This window comes from Dermochelys coriacea, chromosome 4, assembly GCF_009764565.3.
Source record: "Dermochelys coriacea isolate rDerCor1 chromosome 4, rDerCor1.pri.v4, whole genome shotgun sequence".
Classification (NCBI taxonomy): domain Eukaryota; kingdom Metazoa; phylum Chordata; order Testudines; family Dermochelyidae; genus Dermochelys; species Dermochelys coriacea.
The window spans coordinates 64,122,712-64,143,064 of record NC_050071.1 but is presented as its reverse complement, the minus strand read 5'-3'; the positions used below and the strand labels follow the sequence as shown (position 1 = coordinate 64,143,064).

Genomic DNA, 20,353 nt, shown 5'->3' with positions numbered 1-20,353 from the left:
TCTATGATTCTATGATTCTTCATAATGTTATAAAAACAATGAAAACTCTAATAGTTTCTGATTGTAAACTAAATAAAAAACTAAAAACATCAAATAAGCAAAAATGCACGAATGACTTTTATATCAGTGTTGCTTTAATTTCTTCATTAGTAGAAGTACCCTACAGGACTATTTTTAGTGACTGTCAAATTAGAAAAACAAATTGACAAGCAATTTTAGGTGCCAAAACTTTCAGAAGTTTTTGGCAGTCTATTGCTTTCATGTGACAGACCCAGATATCCCACAAAGACTTGAAGGCTTTTCGTAATTTAATTGGTAAATCCTGATAACCCTTTTCAATTGAAAAAAAGGGGTTACAAATTCTCATTTTACTTTTGCCGGGAGAATTGCAATCCTCATTAACCTTCCCATTACTGTTCGTGTTTCAGGTGATCAGTAAAATTAGTTAGCTTGAGATAGGTAAGTATAGCTTAGCAACTGAATTTTGATATTAAGGTCAGCAGGCACATGCATGCACATGCCTCCACACACATACCTCCTTGCAATTCACCCATGCAATTCAGTGGACCATCCACACACACAGTCTGGTAATTCCAAGACTCCAGAGTAACCCCAAACAAAACTCATGAGAACAAATGAAACATCAAACCTAAGCCTGTTTGTGATTTATCATATGACTAAACAAATCTATCATACTACTTACACCCTAACTCAGACTCCCTGGAAGATAAGACAGTAAGTTTATACCTAAGTGTGTTGCATCACATAACACCAGATGGTGAGGTTATTTGATACCTCACTCTAAACTGAATAGTAGGTCACGGACCTAATTTGCTCAGCTTGTTATGATGTTTCAGTTTGCTTGTACATATTTTACGTGAAGTTTCAGTGAATGTGTTGAGAGCTTTTGATTCATGAAATTTACATGTTCATGAAATTTACAACTAAATGCTGTGCATGTGAAAGCCACAGAATAGATTTCATATTTAGAATCCAAGATTACCTCCTTGGATTTGAAGTAGGGTTTCACTATTAGAGTACTACCCTCAACTTGATTATACTAGTGCAGAGGCTGTGATTATAGGAGCAGCACTTCTAAATGAAATAATCAAGTTTCTAATATCTCAGACAAAGGAAAAACATACCAACAGGATCAATCTTCCACTCATCCACATATTACCACAATGTATTATTGGTTATTTCCCCAAAATGTAATTTGTGCTACAATAAAAAGAATACTTTCAGGAACAAAAATAATGGAATCCCTGAAGATTTATACAACAGTGAAAGGTCAGGGGTGCATAATGCATCAAAACTGGTTGTATAATTATGACTTTCAAGATGCTCCTAAAGAAGGAGGGGGAAAAACCCTATAATCTATATGAGAACTTTCCTTGCCAATTTTCCTTACCAAAAAGGCAACTTTCCTTGCCTTCCTCGAAGCTGAATAAACCATATATCCTCTATCAGCAGCTGCTAAGCTACCACGAAAAACCTAGTATTTAAACTATCTGTAAGCCTGGCTTGATTAGGGTTGCCAATCTGGGAGGTTTCATGACATGACATAATCTTTAAGATTCATCTTTAATTCCTGGAGACTCCAGGACAATCCTGGAGGGCTGGCAACCCTTGGCTTGATATTCATTTCAATCACATTCATATAAAACAAGAGTAAAACCACTGAAAACAACAGAGATCACAGGCAGACAGGGCCAGACCCTGGGCCCTGGCTAAGGCTTATTTTTGCTACCCCAGTTTTGAAAAGCAGCTTTAAAGCTTCTACTCACTGTAGAAAAAACACTAGAACCAGCTATTTTGGCTCTATAGCAGGAATGGGCAAACTTTTTGGCCCAAGGACAACATCTGGGTATGGAAAATGGATGGTGGGCCATGAATGCTCAGGAAATTGGGGACTGGGTTGCAGGAGGGGGGAGGGCTCTGGCTGGGAGTGTGGGCTCTGGAGTAGGGCCAGAAATGAGGAGTTTGGGGTGCAGGAGGGGGCTCTGGGCTGGGACCGATGGGTTCAGAGGGCGGAATGGGGCCTAGGACAGAGGGTTGGGGCGCGGGAGAGGGTCAGGGGTGCAGGCTCTGGGCGGCACTTCCTTCAAGCAGCTCCCGGAAGTGGCGGCATGTCCCGGCTCCGGCTCCTATGTGGAGGTGCAGCCAGGCGGCTCTGCATGCTGCCCCATCTGCAGGCGCCACCCTGCAGCTTCCAGTGGCCGCAGTTGGCCAATGGGAGCTGCAGAGGTGGCGTTTGGGGTGGGGGCAGCGTGTGAGCCCCTGGCTGCCCCTATCTGTAGGAGCCGGAGCGGGGACATGCTGCTGCTTCCGGGATCAGTGTGGAGTCACGGCATGCACCAAGCGGGCCAAGCCCCCAACCCCGCTCCCTGGCTGGAGCGCTGGAGCGGGGCAAGCCCCGGACCCCACTCTCCGGCAGGAGCTCAAGGGCCAGATTAAAACGTCTGAAGGACCGGAAGTGGCCCCAGGACCGTAATTTGCACACTCCTGCTCTATAGCATCCATTACTGAGCACTTTACTCCAGCATAACAGGAGTTGGGTGGGGGGGAAGGGGAGTCAGAGAACTGCTGAGCTGTGGGTTCAGGTGCCAGAATTGCCCTTTCGAGGCTAAATTACTCCTTGGCCCACCAGCTTTGTCCCCCAACACTTCTCTGATTTGTGCCAGGCAACAAACAGCCAATCCTAAGGATGTGACTCACAGTGTTATGATCCAAAAACAAGACTTTATGACACAAGTTGTGTAATTGAAACTTGTTAAATGGGCTTCAACTACAACATTTGTACTGCAGGCTAATTCTTCGAAATTTAAATTCTTATAAAGAAAGTGAGAATAAAACATCAAGAGTCCATACTATTAATAAAACTATGTAATCTGTGGGGGAAATGCATAGTTTAAACCAAGAGTGTTTAAAAAACATCCTCTTCACAACCCACCGAAGTCTCAGATTTCTTTTCCTATATTGCAGCTGAAAGACATTTCTAAAACCTAAAACAGCGTAAGCAATGCAGTTACCGAGCAGCTTTAGATTTTTGTGTGCTCTTTTATGCTGTTGCAGATGGAGGAGAGGGAAGGAAAGTGCCTAAACTTAGTTCTTAAATTATAAATATTCATTCACTTCACCTTGAAATTGCAAACTGTGTGTTAGATATTCTTTAGACAAATTTCAAGTCAAATCAGAATTCTGAATCCTATTGAAAGACAATGCAAAGTATTACATATGTTATTGTGCCACCCCACATGCAAATTCTAGTTCTGGAGTTTGGGGTGGCACAATAACATATGTAATATGTTAGAGTTTAGGAATAATATTAAGTGGCTGCATTATACAGATCCCTGATCACATCTGGGTGAGTCACATCAACTTCTACCCCATTTAGAGGATCTGAGTAACATCATTATTAGATAGAAAATAAAATTATGATTTTTTAAAAAAATATTTATTAATATAGTCAGTGTAACAAGGTGAAATAGTACAAAATGTATTTATCAAGAGATAAACTGATATATATATATATCTATAAGGAATGAGCAGTGGTAACCAGACTTGAAGTACTGTACAAGAACGATCACAGAAGTACACTGAAAGTCTCTTAATCTAACATTACTGCTATTAATTAGTAGTTGTTATTAAGATCTGATATCCAGTTTTATATCCAGAAGGAGGAAGGTTATTTCTTTTCCTTTACTCATGTTTATTGATTAGCTAACAGAGTGCAACATGTACATTCAAATGGTTACTCCTGGTGTGGATTTTCTCCTCCATTATGTAAGTGTGTGAAATTTCTCTTACCCATCCATTTTGAGATGAGGATTTAAATACATTTATTTTCAATAATTTTCCAAATGTCAGGTCTGTAAATTCCCACATTTGACCTGGGTCAAAATGATGAAGTAGAAATGCAAAACCTGTCTCTTACAGATCTTTAAATTATTTTGTGTTTAACTTTTAGCATTGACCATTGGCCACTAATGAAAATATCAGCAATAGAGGTATAGCAAACAGCTTTGGATGACCTTTTTGCAGATATCACTGATCAGTTAACAAGAAACATCTAAACTTAAAGTGAAAAAGAAAATATTTTTTCCCTTCTAAATGACCAAGATCATTCTCCATTTTGAAGAGGGAGCAAGTAAGGAAAGACGAGTGTCCATACATCACATCCACAAGTAGAATTAATATAACACCATACTGGCCTGTTCCTAAGAGGCACTGAGTATGTATAATTCCCACTGAAGTCATTGGTCTTCAGAAGTCCTGAGCACTTATAAACCCCACGGACTTCAGTGCAAATTGTTATATCTATATCTATCTATCTATTTAGTGGGATCTTCCTTTCACAGGCAATAGCATTTATTTCCAAATTATATAAGTCCAGCATTTAAAATATGAAACATTTTAGAAACCCTTGTTAGCAGCATAAGTTACCAGTTTCTGGTGCAAATTTCTAAACTGTCCTGGTTGCTATAGTATATGAATATTATAGTACTAGGCCAAAGTGGTTAAACAGAGATATTTGTCTGACTCGTGTAGCATGCTACCTAGGTATAAATTAAATTCACAGATTCTACAAAATTGGGAGATGGCAGACATAAGTAAGAAAAGAGAAATAATACTAAGGGAGCTAGAGAGACTAGGAAATGAGCAGGAAAAAAAAACAAAAGGAAGTTAAATGTAGATGACATTCAGACAGGTTTACTTGTCTCTTCATGTACCAGGAATAAATGACTGTGGCACTGCACAATCTTAATTGAACTGTAGATCCATTTCTTGACTTGGGAAATGAGACACAGACTATTATTGTGCAGTCTTCACATCCACCATCAATTACCAGGATAGCCAGTTATCTATGGATTCCAGTGGGATAGCTAATGTATATAGTCTAGGACATTAAAGCTCAATCTTGCTTGCATTTAAATCTACATTTTCTTGCCTCTGCAACCACTGATAACACCATTTCCTCTAATGTAATGGTTTGTCTTGAAGCATAATCCTCACGACATGTTAATACAAATGCATTTTCAGCCTGTGTGGTCACAGGCCAGTCAAAATATGATCTGCTGCCTCTGGAGGAAAACAATAGACAGGATGAAGAAAGAATGATATTAAAGATTGGGAAGTGCTCATATACTATGGTGATGGTGCTCATATAAGTAGCTAAGATACATAGTCAGGGTCTCTGCCACGTAAGTGGCAGCCCCTGATAGGAGAGACCTTTAATATTCCATGGACACTCACCTTCAGAACTTAGTTACCATACCTACAAAAGTACATTGTAATTGCAATGTTGTGAAATGTGTTAGAGAGAGAGAGACAGAGACAGAGAAAGATCTGTTGCTTATTCCTAGACAAGTGGGAGATATATAACCTTTTCTTGATTATCATCTCTCATCGTTATCTTTAATGAGCCTATCGCCAGGGTATCTGGACACCAAATTTAAAAATTAAGACTTCATTAAGGTTATCCATAAAAACCCTGTTCGCCACTCCTAAGTTCAGTCATTTTACTGGAGCTTTATTTTTGGGGGAGGGGATTTTTTTAAAATTCACATTCATTTTGCTATCACTCTCCCAATGTCTCTATTACCTCAATAACCTTGTGATGGATTTGGAGACGCTATGTGATACTTCATAAATAAAGTATATTGGCTAGCTATAGGGATAGGTTTTTTTTGTTTGATTACACTGGCTTCCAATCAACAGGAGGCTGTCTAGAAAAACAGGCAGGAAGTGAAAGAATGGTTCAAGAGGGCCACCTCTGCACAAACACTTGATGCTTGTTACAGGGAAGTGCTAAGACTATTAGCTTTGAATATTTTTCCTCTTCTCCACCCAATTTGCAAACCTGGTTCAAAGCAGGACAGGAAGAGTCCAATGAATGCAGGAGATCAAAAGAACTACAGCAGAGTTTAAAAAAAGAACACTCTCTCAAGACAGAGGATGGGTTGTTCTGGGGAACCAGACTAAGACACAGGTGTCTGCTGGGATGTCTGGAAAAGTTAAGCCTGCATAGATTGCCAGGGGATGGTAAGTCTTTAGGTAAGCTAGCCATGCAAGTAGTCTATTTGTTGTTTTAAAATCTTGTCTCTAAATGCTTTGTTCTGATTGCAAAATAAACAATATTTTAGCTTAAGAAGACTATCTGGTCACTATATACACAACTGGTCACAGACTTCCAAAAAGAAGACCCACAGGTGCCCATATTCAGTTGCACCTGGTGGCTAAGTACAGTTGATACACAGGGAACTGTAGAACAGGACCTGGTCAAAGAGTAGAAATACTGTGCAATTCCACCTCAGGACAAGTAAAGAAACAAGGCCTAACAGCTGAAAGGAGAGTGTGCTCAGAGAGGTCAAAAAGGGACAAAGATACAGCTAACGTTGCAGTTGTCACAATCCAGTAGAATACGTTGGACCTCTTAATAATCATTACATGATCAGTAACCATTAGCATCACTGACAGGATGTAACAATGACGTAAATGAAAGATTTCCAATCATCTCACCTGTATAATTCCTGTAAACCATATGGATCCTATATCATTAACACAAACTCACAGACAGCTTACCCATATGTGATATGGAAGCAAGGCATTATCAAATGTGTGGTGGAGGAGATACATTTATATTGATGGTGGTGGGATCAGGAACTAATTCATTGACCAAAGGTGACTCTTAGAACATTGTTCAGCAAGTCTGAGCAAACATATAGGTGGCATTCTCAGTTTGAAGTCTATAAGACTTCCTTGAGTTTGTCAGGATACATTATGTCTCATTCTTTTGGGCTTCTGAGACATACACTATGATGGGATTTATTGTCTCACACAATTCACTGAGGTTACAGGGAACCTTTCTCCTAACAGACCATTTTATACAAGGATAATTATTTGGGAAAAGAACTGCTAGTGAATAATGTTTCTTATTGTCTTGTTCTCATATCAGTTATCTGTTGTCCTAAGATCTCATTATGCTGTGGCATCTGTAATTTTAATAAGTGTGTGGTATACACTGTTGACATGTAGCATGACTGTCAGAGAAGAAACAGACATGTCTCAGACAAGTTAACCCACATAACATTTTATAACACACTGTACTACTGTCCAGACTGTCATATGATATGTAAACCCAGTTGCCAGAACCTGCTTATAGCTTAGATGTTGGATGATTTAGCATCATGTCCCACTATTGAAGAGTTCAAGATTGCTGGTTGACTGATAGAAAGTGTAGTAAATATACACAGCTGTCTTAACTTCAAGCATTTAAAAAAACAAAAAACAATATACCACTCAAGCTGCAGACTTTGATTCTAGCTTATCTAACCAGAGAGTTATGAGCAGATGCTTTACACAAACAGTGATATGCAAATAACAGTGATGCAGCTATATGATAAAGTGAAACGTAATGAAGTGAAACATAACATAATGCAGCAAGACGTCTGACATATCACAGTAAACTGCAAGCACTATTACTTTTTATATGAAATATTAGTCTTTTGTGATGTGGGCATTTGATATTCTGAGTGATATGCACTATACTGTAGAAAGGGTCTAGTACTATAGAATGATATAACTTCTTTCAGTATGAGGGGAATTATACAATATGTATGTGATGAATATTAGCATGTATCTAACTGCCCTATACATTTTGGGACAAGCACTGAATAATATCAGGAACAATAATCCTCCAGAAATGCTAACATGTTCACATGATTTCTCATAATATTATTTTAGAACAGTTTATCTCAGTTTATTCAAATAGTTCCATTCAATTGACCAGTTCACTGAAATTTAAGAACACCATTGGGAGCTCACAAAACAGGCAAACTTGTTTTCCTCCTTCAATCTATGGATAATCTATGGATCTACTAGTTCATACACCTTGAAACACATGGTGACCAGACTGTATCATTTCAATTCACTAACTAAACCTCACATTTCCTTTGTTTAAGAAATCAGTTAGTTTTAAATGCAAAACATTTTTGATACAACTCTTTTCTTATGCTTCTCTTTCTAGCTCTGGCATGACCTTGCTGTGTGACCAAGGTAAGCCACTTCCTTTCTCTTTATCTCTGTTTCATGGGGATGGAGAAAATTCTCTAAATCCTAGCAGGAGAGAGATTTGAGCATGTCAGGAGTTCTAGAGCCCTTATGCTCAAAAGGACAACGGGTGATTGTTGTTTGGGGCAAGGATTTACTACTTATCCCCCATTCAAAGCCAATAACACATCACGGTGTTTGCAATCATGAGTTAGAAATTCTCAGTGCCCCTCTGTCTCCAGCTGCCATCAGATGTTCCTTGGATTACAGAGGCTTGGATGCTAACAGGACTGGAATTTGTTACTGGCTCCCTGGATGTTCCTAGCCAATGAGGGTCTCAGTCTGGCCTCACTAGACTCTAAAGATCAGGGTGGATTGATTTAATTCAAAATGTTTTTTCATTTGTATTTATGAGTTATTTTCCTAATGAAAGATTGATTCTCATGAAATTCTTAGTGGTGGCAGTTGGCAGAACAAGGAGCAATGGTCTCAGGTTACAGTGGGAGAGGCGTAGGTTGGATATTAGGAAAACCTTTTTCACTAGGAGGGTGGTGATGACCTTGAATGGGTTACCTAGGGAGATGGTGGAAGCTCCATCCTTAGAAGTTTTTAAGGCCCAGCTTGACAAAGCCCAGGCTGGGATGATTAAGTTGGGGTTGGTCCTGCTTTGAGCAGGGGTGGACTAAATGACCTCCTGAGGTCTCTTCCAGCCCTAATCTTCTATGATTCTATGATCTCTGAATAATTAAGTGTATACTCATGTAAACAGACAACTGCTAGTATCCAACCATACATTCCTTGCATTTCCAAAATTTCTCAATTCACTGGGAGTTTTTACATGCACAAAGGTTTCAGGATTGGTCCCCTAAGTGAATTACATACACAAACTGGTATTCCATCTAGTGTTGGCATTATTATATGTACACATGAAACATGGTCAGCATCTTCCTGTTTTAGAGAGCACCAGGCAAAGAAACATGTTTTAGACTAATCACCCACATTTTCTCTTTTTCCTAAATATGTGCAGATAACATATAGATCTTGGGAATAATACTATCTTGGTTAGAAAATATAAATGGAGATACTTTAGTTGATTTTTAAAGATCCATTTGGCAGATGAGAATACAATTCAGTCCTTAAAATTTTTCTTATATGGTTGTATTGTGGGACAGACTTCCAGGGGAAGTTACAAGTGTTTCTTAAACTAATAACTATAAGATGAAATACAGGGACAGATTTTGTAACCATTACTCACATGGAGTAGTATCTAATCACCTCAGTGGTCAAAATACATGCAGTATAGCCATACACATGAGCAAGCACTGCTCAGAGTGAGGGTTGCAGAAATGGGCCCAGATTATTATGTGTAATATTACATATAAATATTTTACAAAAATGATACAATGCACAGTTTATACAGAATTTTATCCCCTTACTTTCCAGAATGCCTATCCCCATTGAATAGAGGGATGTCCTGATACTGAATGCCCTCCAGGGACTGTCCCTAGCTACCTGGGAGATCATCTATCCAATTTCCTATGACAGCCATGTGCCACCAGAACAATGAAACTATTGATCAACAGGGCAGGCTTATGAATGTGTGGATAATGGAATTTCACAGGAGCCAGATCTAGATTATGGAGCTACTTATCTTCAGAAGGGCTACAAAACCTCACAACTTTAAAAACTAAATACACAACTCATTTCTTCAACTTAGCTTTTCCTCATAATTTTACTTACACCCCCAGCAACTCACCCCCAAACCCTTGTAAATTAGCAAACTATTTCTCCTACAAACTAGGAAAGAAGAAAAAAACAGAGAGATGATTGCTCATCCTTCTCCCTCTTTGCCACACTCCCCATATTTAAATATTTGGGAGGTGCTCAGACACTGCAGTGATGGAGCCAAATAAGTACCCAGATAGATACCAGGTAAGGAAAGAAGAGGTTATTTTTTTGACTGCTGTGTGGTGTGCCAGAGAGGTTTTGCAGAGCCAAGATGCATTCTCTACTTTTCTTTTAGTTATTTAAAGAATATTTGTGGACCGGTAGTTCACCAAGAAAAATTCTAGGATAAATTTTCAAATAATTCTTTTTTAGCCACCTAGAAAATCTTCAATTCCACTAACATTTTAAAATTTTAAATGTATTTCTTTTCTTTTAAAATAATCAATTTATTGGACCTTGTTTTCTCTGACCTTTCTGAGTTTCTGCTTCTGGCCAATGGCAGAAGTTATATTCTCTATAATGCTCAGAGGGGCTATTTCCCAGCTTCAGAAGGGGTTGATGTGGGTTACTGAGTACAGACCAGAATTTTGGAGAATATCTTGAAAAAAGGCTACAAGTTACAGCAATAATCTCAATGTATTTCAATTTGCCTTAACCAGAAATACCAGGGAACTGAGAAGAATGTACGCTGGGAAAAAACAAGTTACTTGATGACTGCTTTGAACAAACCTTAGAAGCAGGTTACAGAATTTCAGTCTCAAAGATGCCCATCTACACATACTTATCCATCATCAACAGCATACAATACTTATATCTATGTCTAACATTTATTAGTTATCTTGTGCTCCTTTGCCCTCTGCCAGTTTCTGCAAAATAAGAACAGTTTAAAGAAATTCTCTGTGACAAGAATGGATTTTTAAATTAAATAAATACTTTTAATCTGATAAACATTTCCCACCTAATTAACATTTTTATAATATACCATATATACTCGTTCATAAGCCGAATATTTTTGGTAAAAATAGGACGCATCAAAGAGCAGCGGTCGGCTTATAAACAGGTCTACACCAAAATCTGATTATTTTAAACTCTATGGAATCATTGTTTTGAATATCTAATACATTGTAGTTTTGTTTACCTGGAGCATCTGCAGGCATGGAGCCCCTCAGCTCCCTGTGGTGCTCCACTTCCCGCAGCTCCCATTGGCTGGGAACGGTGAACTGCGGCCACAGGGAGCTGAGGGGCTCCATGCCTTCAGATGCTCCAGGTAAACAAAACGTCCCAACCCGCCAGTGGCTTACCGTGACAGGCTGGGAGCCAAAGTTTGCCAACCCATTTATTAATGTCAATACTGCAGCCTTTTAAAGTTGCAAAGGCTTGTTTAGTGGACTAGATTGGCTTGAAGGAATACTAAAAGAGCAGTGCTGCAGATCTGCATGACATTTGACCCATGCATTTCACAAAATGCTATGACTTACAAGCCAATCAGAAAAGTACAATGAACGATAGTACTATAGCACTGGTGTCAGTCTGCTACTGTGTAATTTGATCTCTTCATGCATTTCTACCAATGGACCTCATAAGTCTCGAGCCAATATGAAAATACAACATGCAGAATCGATGGAATCTCTAAAAATTGAAATAGCCTGTTATCCCCACAGACATGCCACTCTATAGGGCTACTTTGAAATAAACAAAGAACAATAATACTTTGACAGTGATAAAGCAGGTGACATTCCTATATAAAGTCCTACAAAATCTATAACTACAATAATAATAATAATCTATTTTCATACTAGTATTTAAAATGAACAACGGTGAAATCAAAAGAAAAAGGTCTGCTTATCAGGCAGCGTTCAAATTTACAGTTGTTGAATATGCAGAAGCAAACAATAATTGCGCCGCTGCTAGTGAATTCTGTATCAATGAGAAGCAAGTAAGACAATGACAAAAAAATAAAACAACACTAAAAGACATGCCAAGAAGCAAGAAAAAATGTCCAACAAGATGCGCTTCATTTCCTAAGCTGGAGAAAGATCTCAATAACTGGGTTGTTGAATGTCGACAAAATGGGTACATTATCACTAGAACTGGAATTCGTCTGCATGCTCTGCAAATGTCGAAAGACGACAAATAAAAGTCAGTAAAGCCATGAATGTTTGTCACGTCAGCGTGCTGGTGTACTCGCTTCATGAACCGTCATAGTGTCTGTCTTCGTCAGCGAACAAAGATAGCGCAAAACCTGCCGAGAGATCTGGAAGAAAAAAGTCGAATCTTTCCAAAGTTTTATTATAAAATATCAAAGGGGATATGCATTTGAACTGTCACAGATAGGAAATATGGACAAAACACAGATGACATTTGATCTCCTGAGCAACAGAACAGTAACCTGTGTTGGTGAAAAACAGTTTTAATTAAAACCACTGGCCATGAAAAAAATCCATTTTACGGTGGATTTATCGTGTTTGGCAAATGGATCAAAGCTCCCTCCTGTTGTTATTTTTAAAAGAAAAACTTTGCCTAAAAACATGAAATTTCCTGCTGGTGTCATCAGACATGCACACGAAAAGGGATGGATGGATGGATGGATGGAAGTGGGACTATTTAATGGCTGGAAAAAGTATGGAATAAGAGACCAGGAGCACTTTTCAAGAAACCTGCTATGCTCGTTTGGGACATGTTCAGGGCACACAAGACAGATGAGGTGAAAAATGTGGCCAAAAATATGAAAACTACTTTGGCTGTAATACCTGGAGGCTTAACTTCAGTTCTACAACCGCTTGATGTCTGCCTGAACAAACCCTTTAAGGACAGGTTACACAAATGTGGTCTGAATGGATTTGCTCAGGCATGGTGAAGTTGACAAAAGGTGGGAATTATGAAGCCCGAAATCAATCTGGTCTCCCAGTGGATCAAGGACGCATGGGTGTCCACTCCCTCGGAAATGACAGAAAAATCATTTAGGAAATGCTGTATCAGCAATGCACTCAACAGATCAGAAGAGGATGCCATATTTGATGATGACAAAACAGAGGCTGATGATGAGAAGGAATATGAGTCTGAAGACGACATTGCCGACATCTACGATGACAGTGCAGGTGCAGCTGTGACTGAAGCCACAGTTTAATGAACTGTTTGGTGAATCAGAGACTGATTCAGACTTTGAAGGATTTTAAGACATTTTAAAGTCTCATATTTTTCTAAGTTACTTGTTTTAAATATCCATTTACTGATTTTAAAATATTGACTGTAATTTTGAAGGTGAATACATATTTGTTTAGTTATTATTATAACAACAACAGGTTTTTCATTAGATTACATTAAAATAATTCTAGCAAAACTTTTGAGTGTTTCTTGTGACGCCAGCTTTTAAAATATAGCAGGGGTTGGAAAACTTTGGCTCCCAGCTCATCAAGGTAAGCCACTGGCGGGTCGGGACATTTTGTTTACTTTGTTTGCAAACCATGGCCACTGGGAACTAAGTGGCTCCATGCCTGTGAACACTCCCCAGATAAACAAAACATCCAGGCCCGCTAGCGGCTTACCCTAACGGGCCAGAAGCCAAAGTTTGCCAACCCCTGACATATAGGGCTGGCTTATGAAAGGGTCCTACAGTTTTTGCTATATTTACCTATCCATCTTGGGGGGTTGGCTTATAAACGAACGGGCTAAGGAAGGAGTATATACGGTAGGTCAAATTAGTGCCTTAATCAACAGGACAGTGTCCCTTTACGATTTTTACTACTCAGAAACCATTGTCAGTTCAATGTTCCTCTCTTTGAAATCTTTCCAACACTCAAGGTGTTTACAAAGCTTTCAGTGGCAATCACAGATTCACTTCACAAATCCATTCATCATGTTTTCTATACCTGAACTACTGGTTAATTGCAGCAGACACACCACAAGCATGCAGTCACCTCCACTTAGTGAACAATGGAGACAATGGGATTTATGTAGTTCCTTGAGCAAGAGTTTATGTCAAATCGTTTCACAAACACATTCCCCATCTGCGGAATTCTTTGCAGGTTTATACAGCAGAGCTCCCTATTATGGCCTTTTAATTCCAATATATCAATTTGTTCTTTAAATCAGAAAATATTCAAGGGTCAGACACTACAGCAGTCCTATTCTACTATAATCATTATAAGTTTATACATAAGCATTAAATCTCAATAAGGATAACCTGTTAAGTGTCAATTTAATGAAACAAGATACTGCACTGTTTCAAAACACAACTGGTAAACTGGTTCAGATCCAAACAGATTAGAGAGCAGCACATCATACTACTCACCAACTGTATAATCAAATAAAACACACAGAAAAAAAGGAATCATAAATAATCATGACAAGAGTTTGTCTTAGATAGAAACTACAATTTTCTTGTTTGCAAAACAAATTAGTTTTCAGTAAATATTTGTAAATAATAAAATGAATTTAATGCAACCTTTTTTCTCTGCACCCCCCATCTGGCAGTTTCATGCTGACACTAGTCAATTTCACAAGGGACAGTAGTGTCTGGCTGACAGCTAGTACACTGGGAACGGTGCAGGTAAATGGGGAAAATACTAACATATTTGCATGTATAGTACAGAGAAACCTGGTGTTAAAATTTAAAGACGACCTCCATTAATAGTCCATTTTACAGTGTTAAATTACCTGTACTAAATTACCATCTCTCCAATCAAAGTAACCAAATATTTGTCCCAGATGTAGTATAATTTTTCCCTAGGAGAATAGCTGAATGACTTAGGACTGTAATTTACATAGTGCATTGTTCATAGTTCACAGTAAATCAGTGGTTCTCAAACTGTGGGTCCGGACTCCAAAGTGGGTCATTACTCCGTTTTAATGGGGTCGCCAGTGCTGGCGTTAGATTTGCTGGGGCCCAGGACTGCAGCCCAACCCCCACTCCCCAGGGCTGAAGCTCAAGGGTTTCAGCACAGGGCGGCGGGGCTTGAGCCCCCTCCCGCCCGAGGTCATGTAGTAATTTTTGTTGTCAGAAGGGGGTCACGGTGCAATGGAGTTTGAGAACCCCTGCAGTAGATCATTATAATAAGCTATAAATTTCTTCCTTCACTAATGGCTAGGGCTAATGGAAGACAGATGAACATTTTGACTTTATATATTTAAGCATGTTTTCGCTAGGTATTTGTATTTTAAATATTAAAATATATTAGTTTAATAAAGAATTCAATAATATTTCACATCAAATAAATTGAATCTTTTATGGGATTCCATTTCGCTTTTCAAGTAACATTCTCATCCAGCTTTATGAAAAGATCACTCCTTTGAGACTATTTTAGTCAGCCCTTAAGAGGTTACCTCTTTAAATTTATTGGCGGGAGGAAGCAATACTCCCTGAATTTTTCCAGGAAAAAGTATTAAGAACAAAAAGACTTAACTATGTCATCAGCAAAAAGCAAACAAACAACAAAACAGAAAAACCTCAAATAAACAAAACACAACTCTACAATATACAAGGTCATCAACTAAAGAAATATCCAATCTGTATCATGCAGTTTAAGGGACATTATGGGAAACAACAGGGAGTGTGTAACTTTTATAGGATTATGTGGGTCTACAGACCTGCACAGACATTTTGCAGAGCTCACAATCTAAATTCTCTCAGGTTTGGCAAACTCACACAGATTATGTATTTTTTAGGATTTTGGAATCAACTGGCAGAAACTGGTATGTTCATAGCTGAGTCATCATTTTTTCTTATCAGGACAATAGCAAATAGACTATCAAAATATTTCTGCACAGATTCAGCACAAGATATCATTCTACCTCAATTTTAAAAATTATTTTCACCACCCATTGACATTAGATGTGTTCTCGATGTCTTCTAACTAGTTCAACAGGAATTCCTCCATAACATTAGGATGCTATTGGCTGTGAGGCTCTGAATGTAAGATATGCCAAATATGGGTACTTTGTTTATTTTTAGAAAATCTGATTGGGCCTACCTTTATGTTAATAACCTGAAGCCTGAGTTTCCACCTCTATAAAATAAGAATAATGATACTGACTTCCTTTTTAAAGTTCTTTGAAATCTACTAATGAAATATGTTATATAAAAGTTAGGTATTATTCTCAGCCTCAGGTTTTCCTTAAACAACCTCTCTCCAATGACCTAAAAACATTTTATCAAAGGATTCTAAATACTGTAATAAATTCTTAAATCAAATCAATGAGGCATACTGTTCATCTGACAATTGTTCAAAGAAAAAGGCGGACGAACAAAAAGTAAAATCTACCTGTAACGTTTCAGGAGATCCTTGGTCACGTTTGACACTAAAAACTCAGGAGTTCCAAATCCAACTGACCAGCACCCAATTCTTTGGAACCCAATCAAAATAACAAAATAAATAAATAAATCCTTCCACAGATTGATGTTTCTGATTCTATGCCAAATAAACAAACAATTACTATAGCAATTGTTCAAAATGAGAGTTCAAAAAGGGTATATACAACCAGTATTTGTGTCTGGCATTTAAAAGAAAAATAATAATGGCTTTTCCAGTTAATATTTCCTTTCTCTTTCCCCAGGAAGATATGTCCCCTAATTCCTGCCTCTTTCTTATAGTGCATTAAGCAATGACACTGGTTAAAAAGTCTATATTTAGCACAGAAGCACACAAAGTGACAGCAGTATCTCAGATATCCCTGTGTAGTAACTGTGTAAAATACTGATTTTTAAACTGGTGACTCTCGTAGCTCATGCATGGCCTCTAGCCTCACCATTTAACTTTGGCAATCTCTGCATTTACAGCATGTTTTTTCTATATTTAGTGGTAACCCATTCCACCCTGTCAGTCCCTGTCTGGAATCTTTACATTACATCATGCAAAAGATGACAAAGGGTAATTTGTCCATGAGAAAACTGTTATGCCATTCTAGAGGTTGAAATATAACTAAAGTGTTTTGAAATTAAAAATAGAGAGTCTTTGCACAATGAAATCATCTTAGGTTTTCACTAAGGGTTTTATTGTATATGCTCTCTGCTACTGATCTCTTTATATTCAACTGGGCAATTAATAACTTTTAAATTCTATATTTCATTAGTAGAACTGTTCCAAAAAGGCATCTGTCAGTTCATCTAATACAGCAACCATCAATGGTATTTACTTTAATATAAAATAAATATTTACATCTTATCGGTGGGGAGATGTTAAAGACACTAGTTGCATTACCAATACATTACAAATGTGAACAGCTGTATTACTTTTTGGCTGGAACAAAACCTACATATCCAGGAAATGGATTTTAATACCACATTTGAAACCCTCTTTATTAATAGTATATTTTTGATCTGATGCTAGAGAACACACAATTATAAGTCTGTACTATTATTTCTGCAAAAATCTGAGAGTATTGGACTGAAATCACAACATTCTAAATCACAATTAAAAACAAAGTCATTTTTCCATCAGATTTTTTTCATGAAACTTGAAAGGAAACCCAAAGGAATCTACTGCAGAAAACGAATGCCAACTAATAGACCTTTAAGACATTATACTGACCAAAAGCCCTTGTTCTCTTTCCCACCCACAAAATTTATTAAACAACTATATTCTTTCAATAGGAAAAATCAGGCTCCACTTTATACTTGTATGCAATCTCTTCAGATAAAAGAAAGATAATATCCATCAGTCTTGTCACACAAAAAGTATAAAAGAGATAAGGAACATACGATGGGCAGAGATATTGCTTCTTTTTCCCCTTTCCTTTCTTTGAAGATTTCTCTTTTGAATAGGCTTCTTCAACCCATAAAGACAACAAAACAAAAAAGAGAATTTCCAGTAAGAACTTCATCTTGAGGGCATAAGTCTCAGAAGTACAGCTGATCTATGGTAGATAAGAAAAAAGGGCTGTATTAGTGGGGTTAATTATGGAAAATGGGACCACCTACATATAGGAAGTAAACAAATGTATTTCATTCACACACAACAATCACAGAAAACTCAGCTCAATAAATTATCTCAAGAGAGAGGTGCTCCTCGGTTACAAATGAGATATATTTCAGAGTAGCAGCCGTGTTAGTCTGTATTCGCAAAAAGAAAAGGAGTACTTGTGGCACCTTAGAGACTAACAAATTTATTAGAGCATAAGCTTTCGTGAGCTACAGCTCACTTCATCGGATGCATATGAGATACAGTGTTTGTTTTAAGTATCCTCCCAATATTTACGTACATGGACAGATTGTATGATAGTTAGGAGATACACAGTAAGTTGATATAAACATATTTTTGTTGCTGTGTTTTGGAGGAATACATTTAAACTCTCTAAAGGAAGCCCTAACTCAAGAGGCCTGTGAATTCTCACCTGACATGGGTAGACTTCCCCCTCTAAAAACCCACCATATTCACCCAGAGACATTTATATGCCACAGCATACTCCACAGTACGCCAAGTATTGAGATCATAAGAATTTAATATTTCATTTTAAAACACTGTGATCAACAAATTTACCACTAATAGACAAGACACAAAGTTAGGGACTCATACTGCAACCTTAACGCACCCAAGTAGTCCCATTAATCTAAATTTTAAGTGTGAATAAAAATTGCACGTGTAGGCTCTTACATGGGATTGCATATTTGAATAGCTTTCAAATACATTAGACAACAAAGAATATACCACATGTATTATAGAAATTACAGATTATAATGAACATGATAATTATCAAGGGTGACCAATAACCTACAGAATACTATGCTTTCCTCTGCATTTTGTGTCCTAACTACCACAAGTAGCTTTTCCATCCTTTTCTCCCTAGAGCAACAGAAGCACTTTATAGATTTTTTTTCTTTTTTAGAAACAGTAGTTGCATCTCTCTCTCCCTTGGAAGCAGCAGGATATTTATATTGCTTTTAACATCAGCAACAGAAGGAGCTTCTTGTCCACCCTCCAAAAGCAACAACAGAAGGGGCTTCTTATGCCCTAAGCAAACAGCAGCAGGGGTTCCTTGCCAAATTACAAGATATGGGACTCTCCATCTCCTTCCCAAGCAACAGCTGCAGAGCTCTGATACCCTCCACAGCTGCAGCAGCAGTCTCTTGACTCTCAACCCCAGCAGCAGCAGGAGGATGAGGGATACCTTAATACCATCACTCATACACAGCATCCAAGGACTTCCTGTCCTCTCTCCCAGTTAGAAAACTGTCCTCCCCTCAAAGAAAGCAGCATTAATACACAATAGTAATAAGAAATAATAATCATTTATACAGAATCTTTCATTGGAGGCTCCTGAAGAGCTTTACAAAATGCACATAAAGGATCCTTACACACTAACTGTGGCATCGGGTCCCAGTAAACTACCGTCCCCACCCCCACCCCATACCATTCTCCAATCACAGCAACGGTGACTCTCTACTCCTCCCCCACCCAAGCAGAGCAACAGGGGGTTCCCCATGGCCTCCTTCTCCAACCACAGGAGGCTCTCTGGGGCTGGGGCTCCCTTCAGCTGTGGGTCTTGTACGTAGGTGCTGGAACTAGGGATGGGGGGGGGGAGGGAGTCCTGCTGCACCCCCTGGCTTGAAGTGGTTTCCGTTATATGCAGGGCTTACAGTTCGGCTCTCCGCATCCCCACTGTACAAATTGTTCCAGCGCCCCTGCTCTCGTATAGTGCTAGCGGCAGGTTATTTGCACTAAACTCATCACCAACCCAGCGACAACAGGGGCTCCCCGGGCCCTCCCTTCTCCAGCAGCCGCCGCCCATCCCATCTGCAACAGCGGCGCGAGCGACGCCCCGCCGGCCTCTGCCGGGCCAGCCCTGGGGCTCCCCTGTCCTCCCGCTCTCGCGCGCAGCTTCCCCGTCTCCCTGCTCCCCACGGCCGCGAGCAGCGGCGTCTCCACCAGCTGCCCAGTGCTGGCCGAGGTACTGAAGGCGCCTCGCAAGGAGACAAGCGCGCCTAGTGCACGGGGGCCCCAGAGACAGGGACTCGCTGGGCCAACGGGGATGATGGAGCCTCTCCTCCACCGTCCCCCCCCCCCCGCCCCGCGCCCGTGCAAACGTAGCACACGCGCAGCCCCACGGCCCACCCTGCCGACAGCCGGTACGTACCCCAGGGCGCCCCACACCGCCGGAGCGCAGGACGCCGCAGCCCCCGATTCCCCCCACCCCACCCCTTTCCTAGAGCCGGAGGTGGCTCGGGAACCGGCCGCGCGCCATGGCAGAGCCGCGACGGACCGGGCAGCCCCTCCAGCAGCCGTGGCAAAATGAACCCTGCCTCGAAACGCGCCCTGTCCCCTACTGAGCATGTGCAAAAGGCTCGCCGCCCCCAGTGAGCATGTGCACAGCGCCTGCCCGTGTGCCCTGGGGAGGTGGGGCCCTTTGCCCTGGCTTTCCCCGAGGGAACGCGGGGAGGGCGCGGTATAGCGGGAGCGGAGAGGGAAAGGGCTATGGACGCATAGGGGCTCTTTCCCACGAGCATCACCGCTAGCATTCCGGCAGGGAAAAAAAAAAGTTACACTGGGACAGGTTTCAGAGCAGCAGCCGTGTTGGTCTGTATTCGCAAAAAGGAAAGGAGGACTGGGGGCCCCTTAGAGACGAACACATTGATTAGAGC

General features: G+C 39.8%; 1 protein-coding gene across 3 annotated transcripts in view; it reads right to left on the bottom strand.

The window, feature by feature from the left end:
* Positions 1-20,007, bottom strand: part of GLRB (glycine receptor beta) — a 72,885-nt gene extending 52,878 nt beyond the window's left edge. For all 3 annotated transcript variants that reach the window (XM_038401016.2, XM_043513239.1, XM_043513240.1), the window contains exons 1-2: positions 19,849-20,007; positions 17,477-17,631 (exon numbers count right to left, since the gene is read on the bottom strand). In XM_038401016.2, coding sequence (XP_038256944.1) covers positions 17,477-17,598 — 122 coding nt within the window. In that variant the 5' untranslated portion in view covers positions 17,599-17,631; positions 19,849-20,007. The remainder of the gene's footprint in view (positions 1-17,476; positions 17,632-19,848) is intronic.
* Positions 20,008-20,353: the final 346 nt, after the last annotated feature.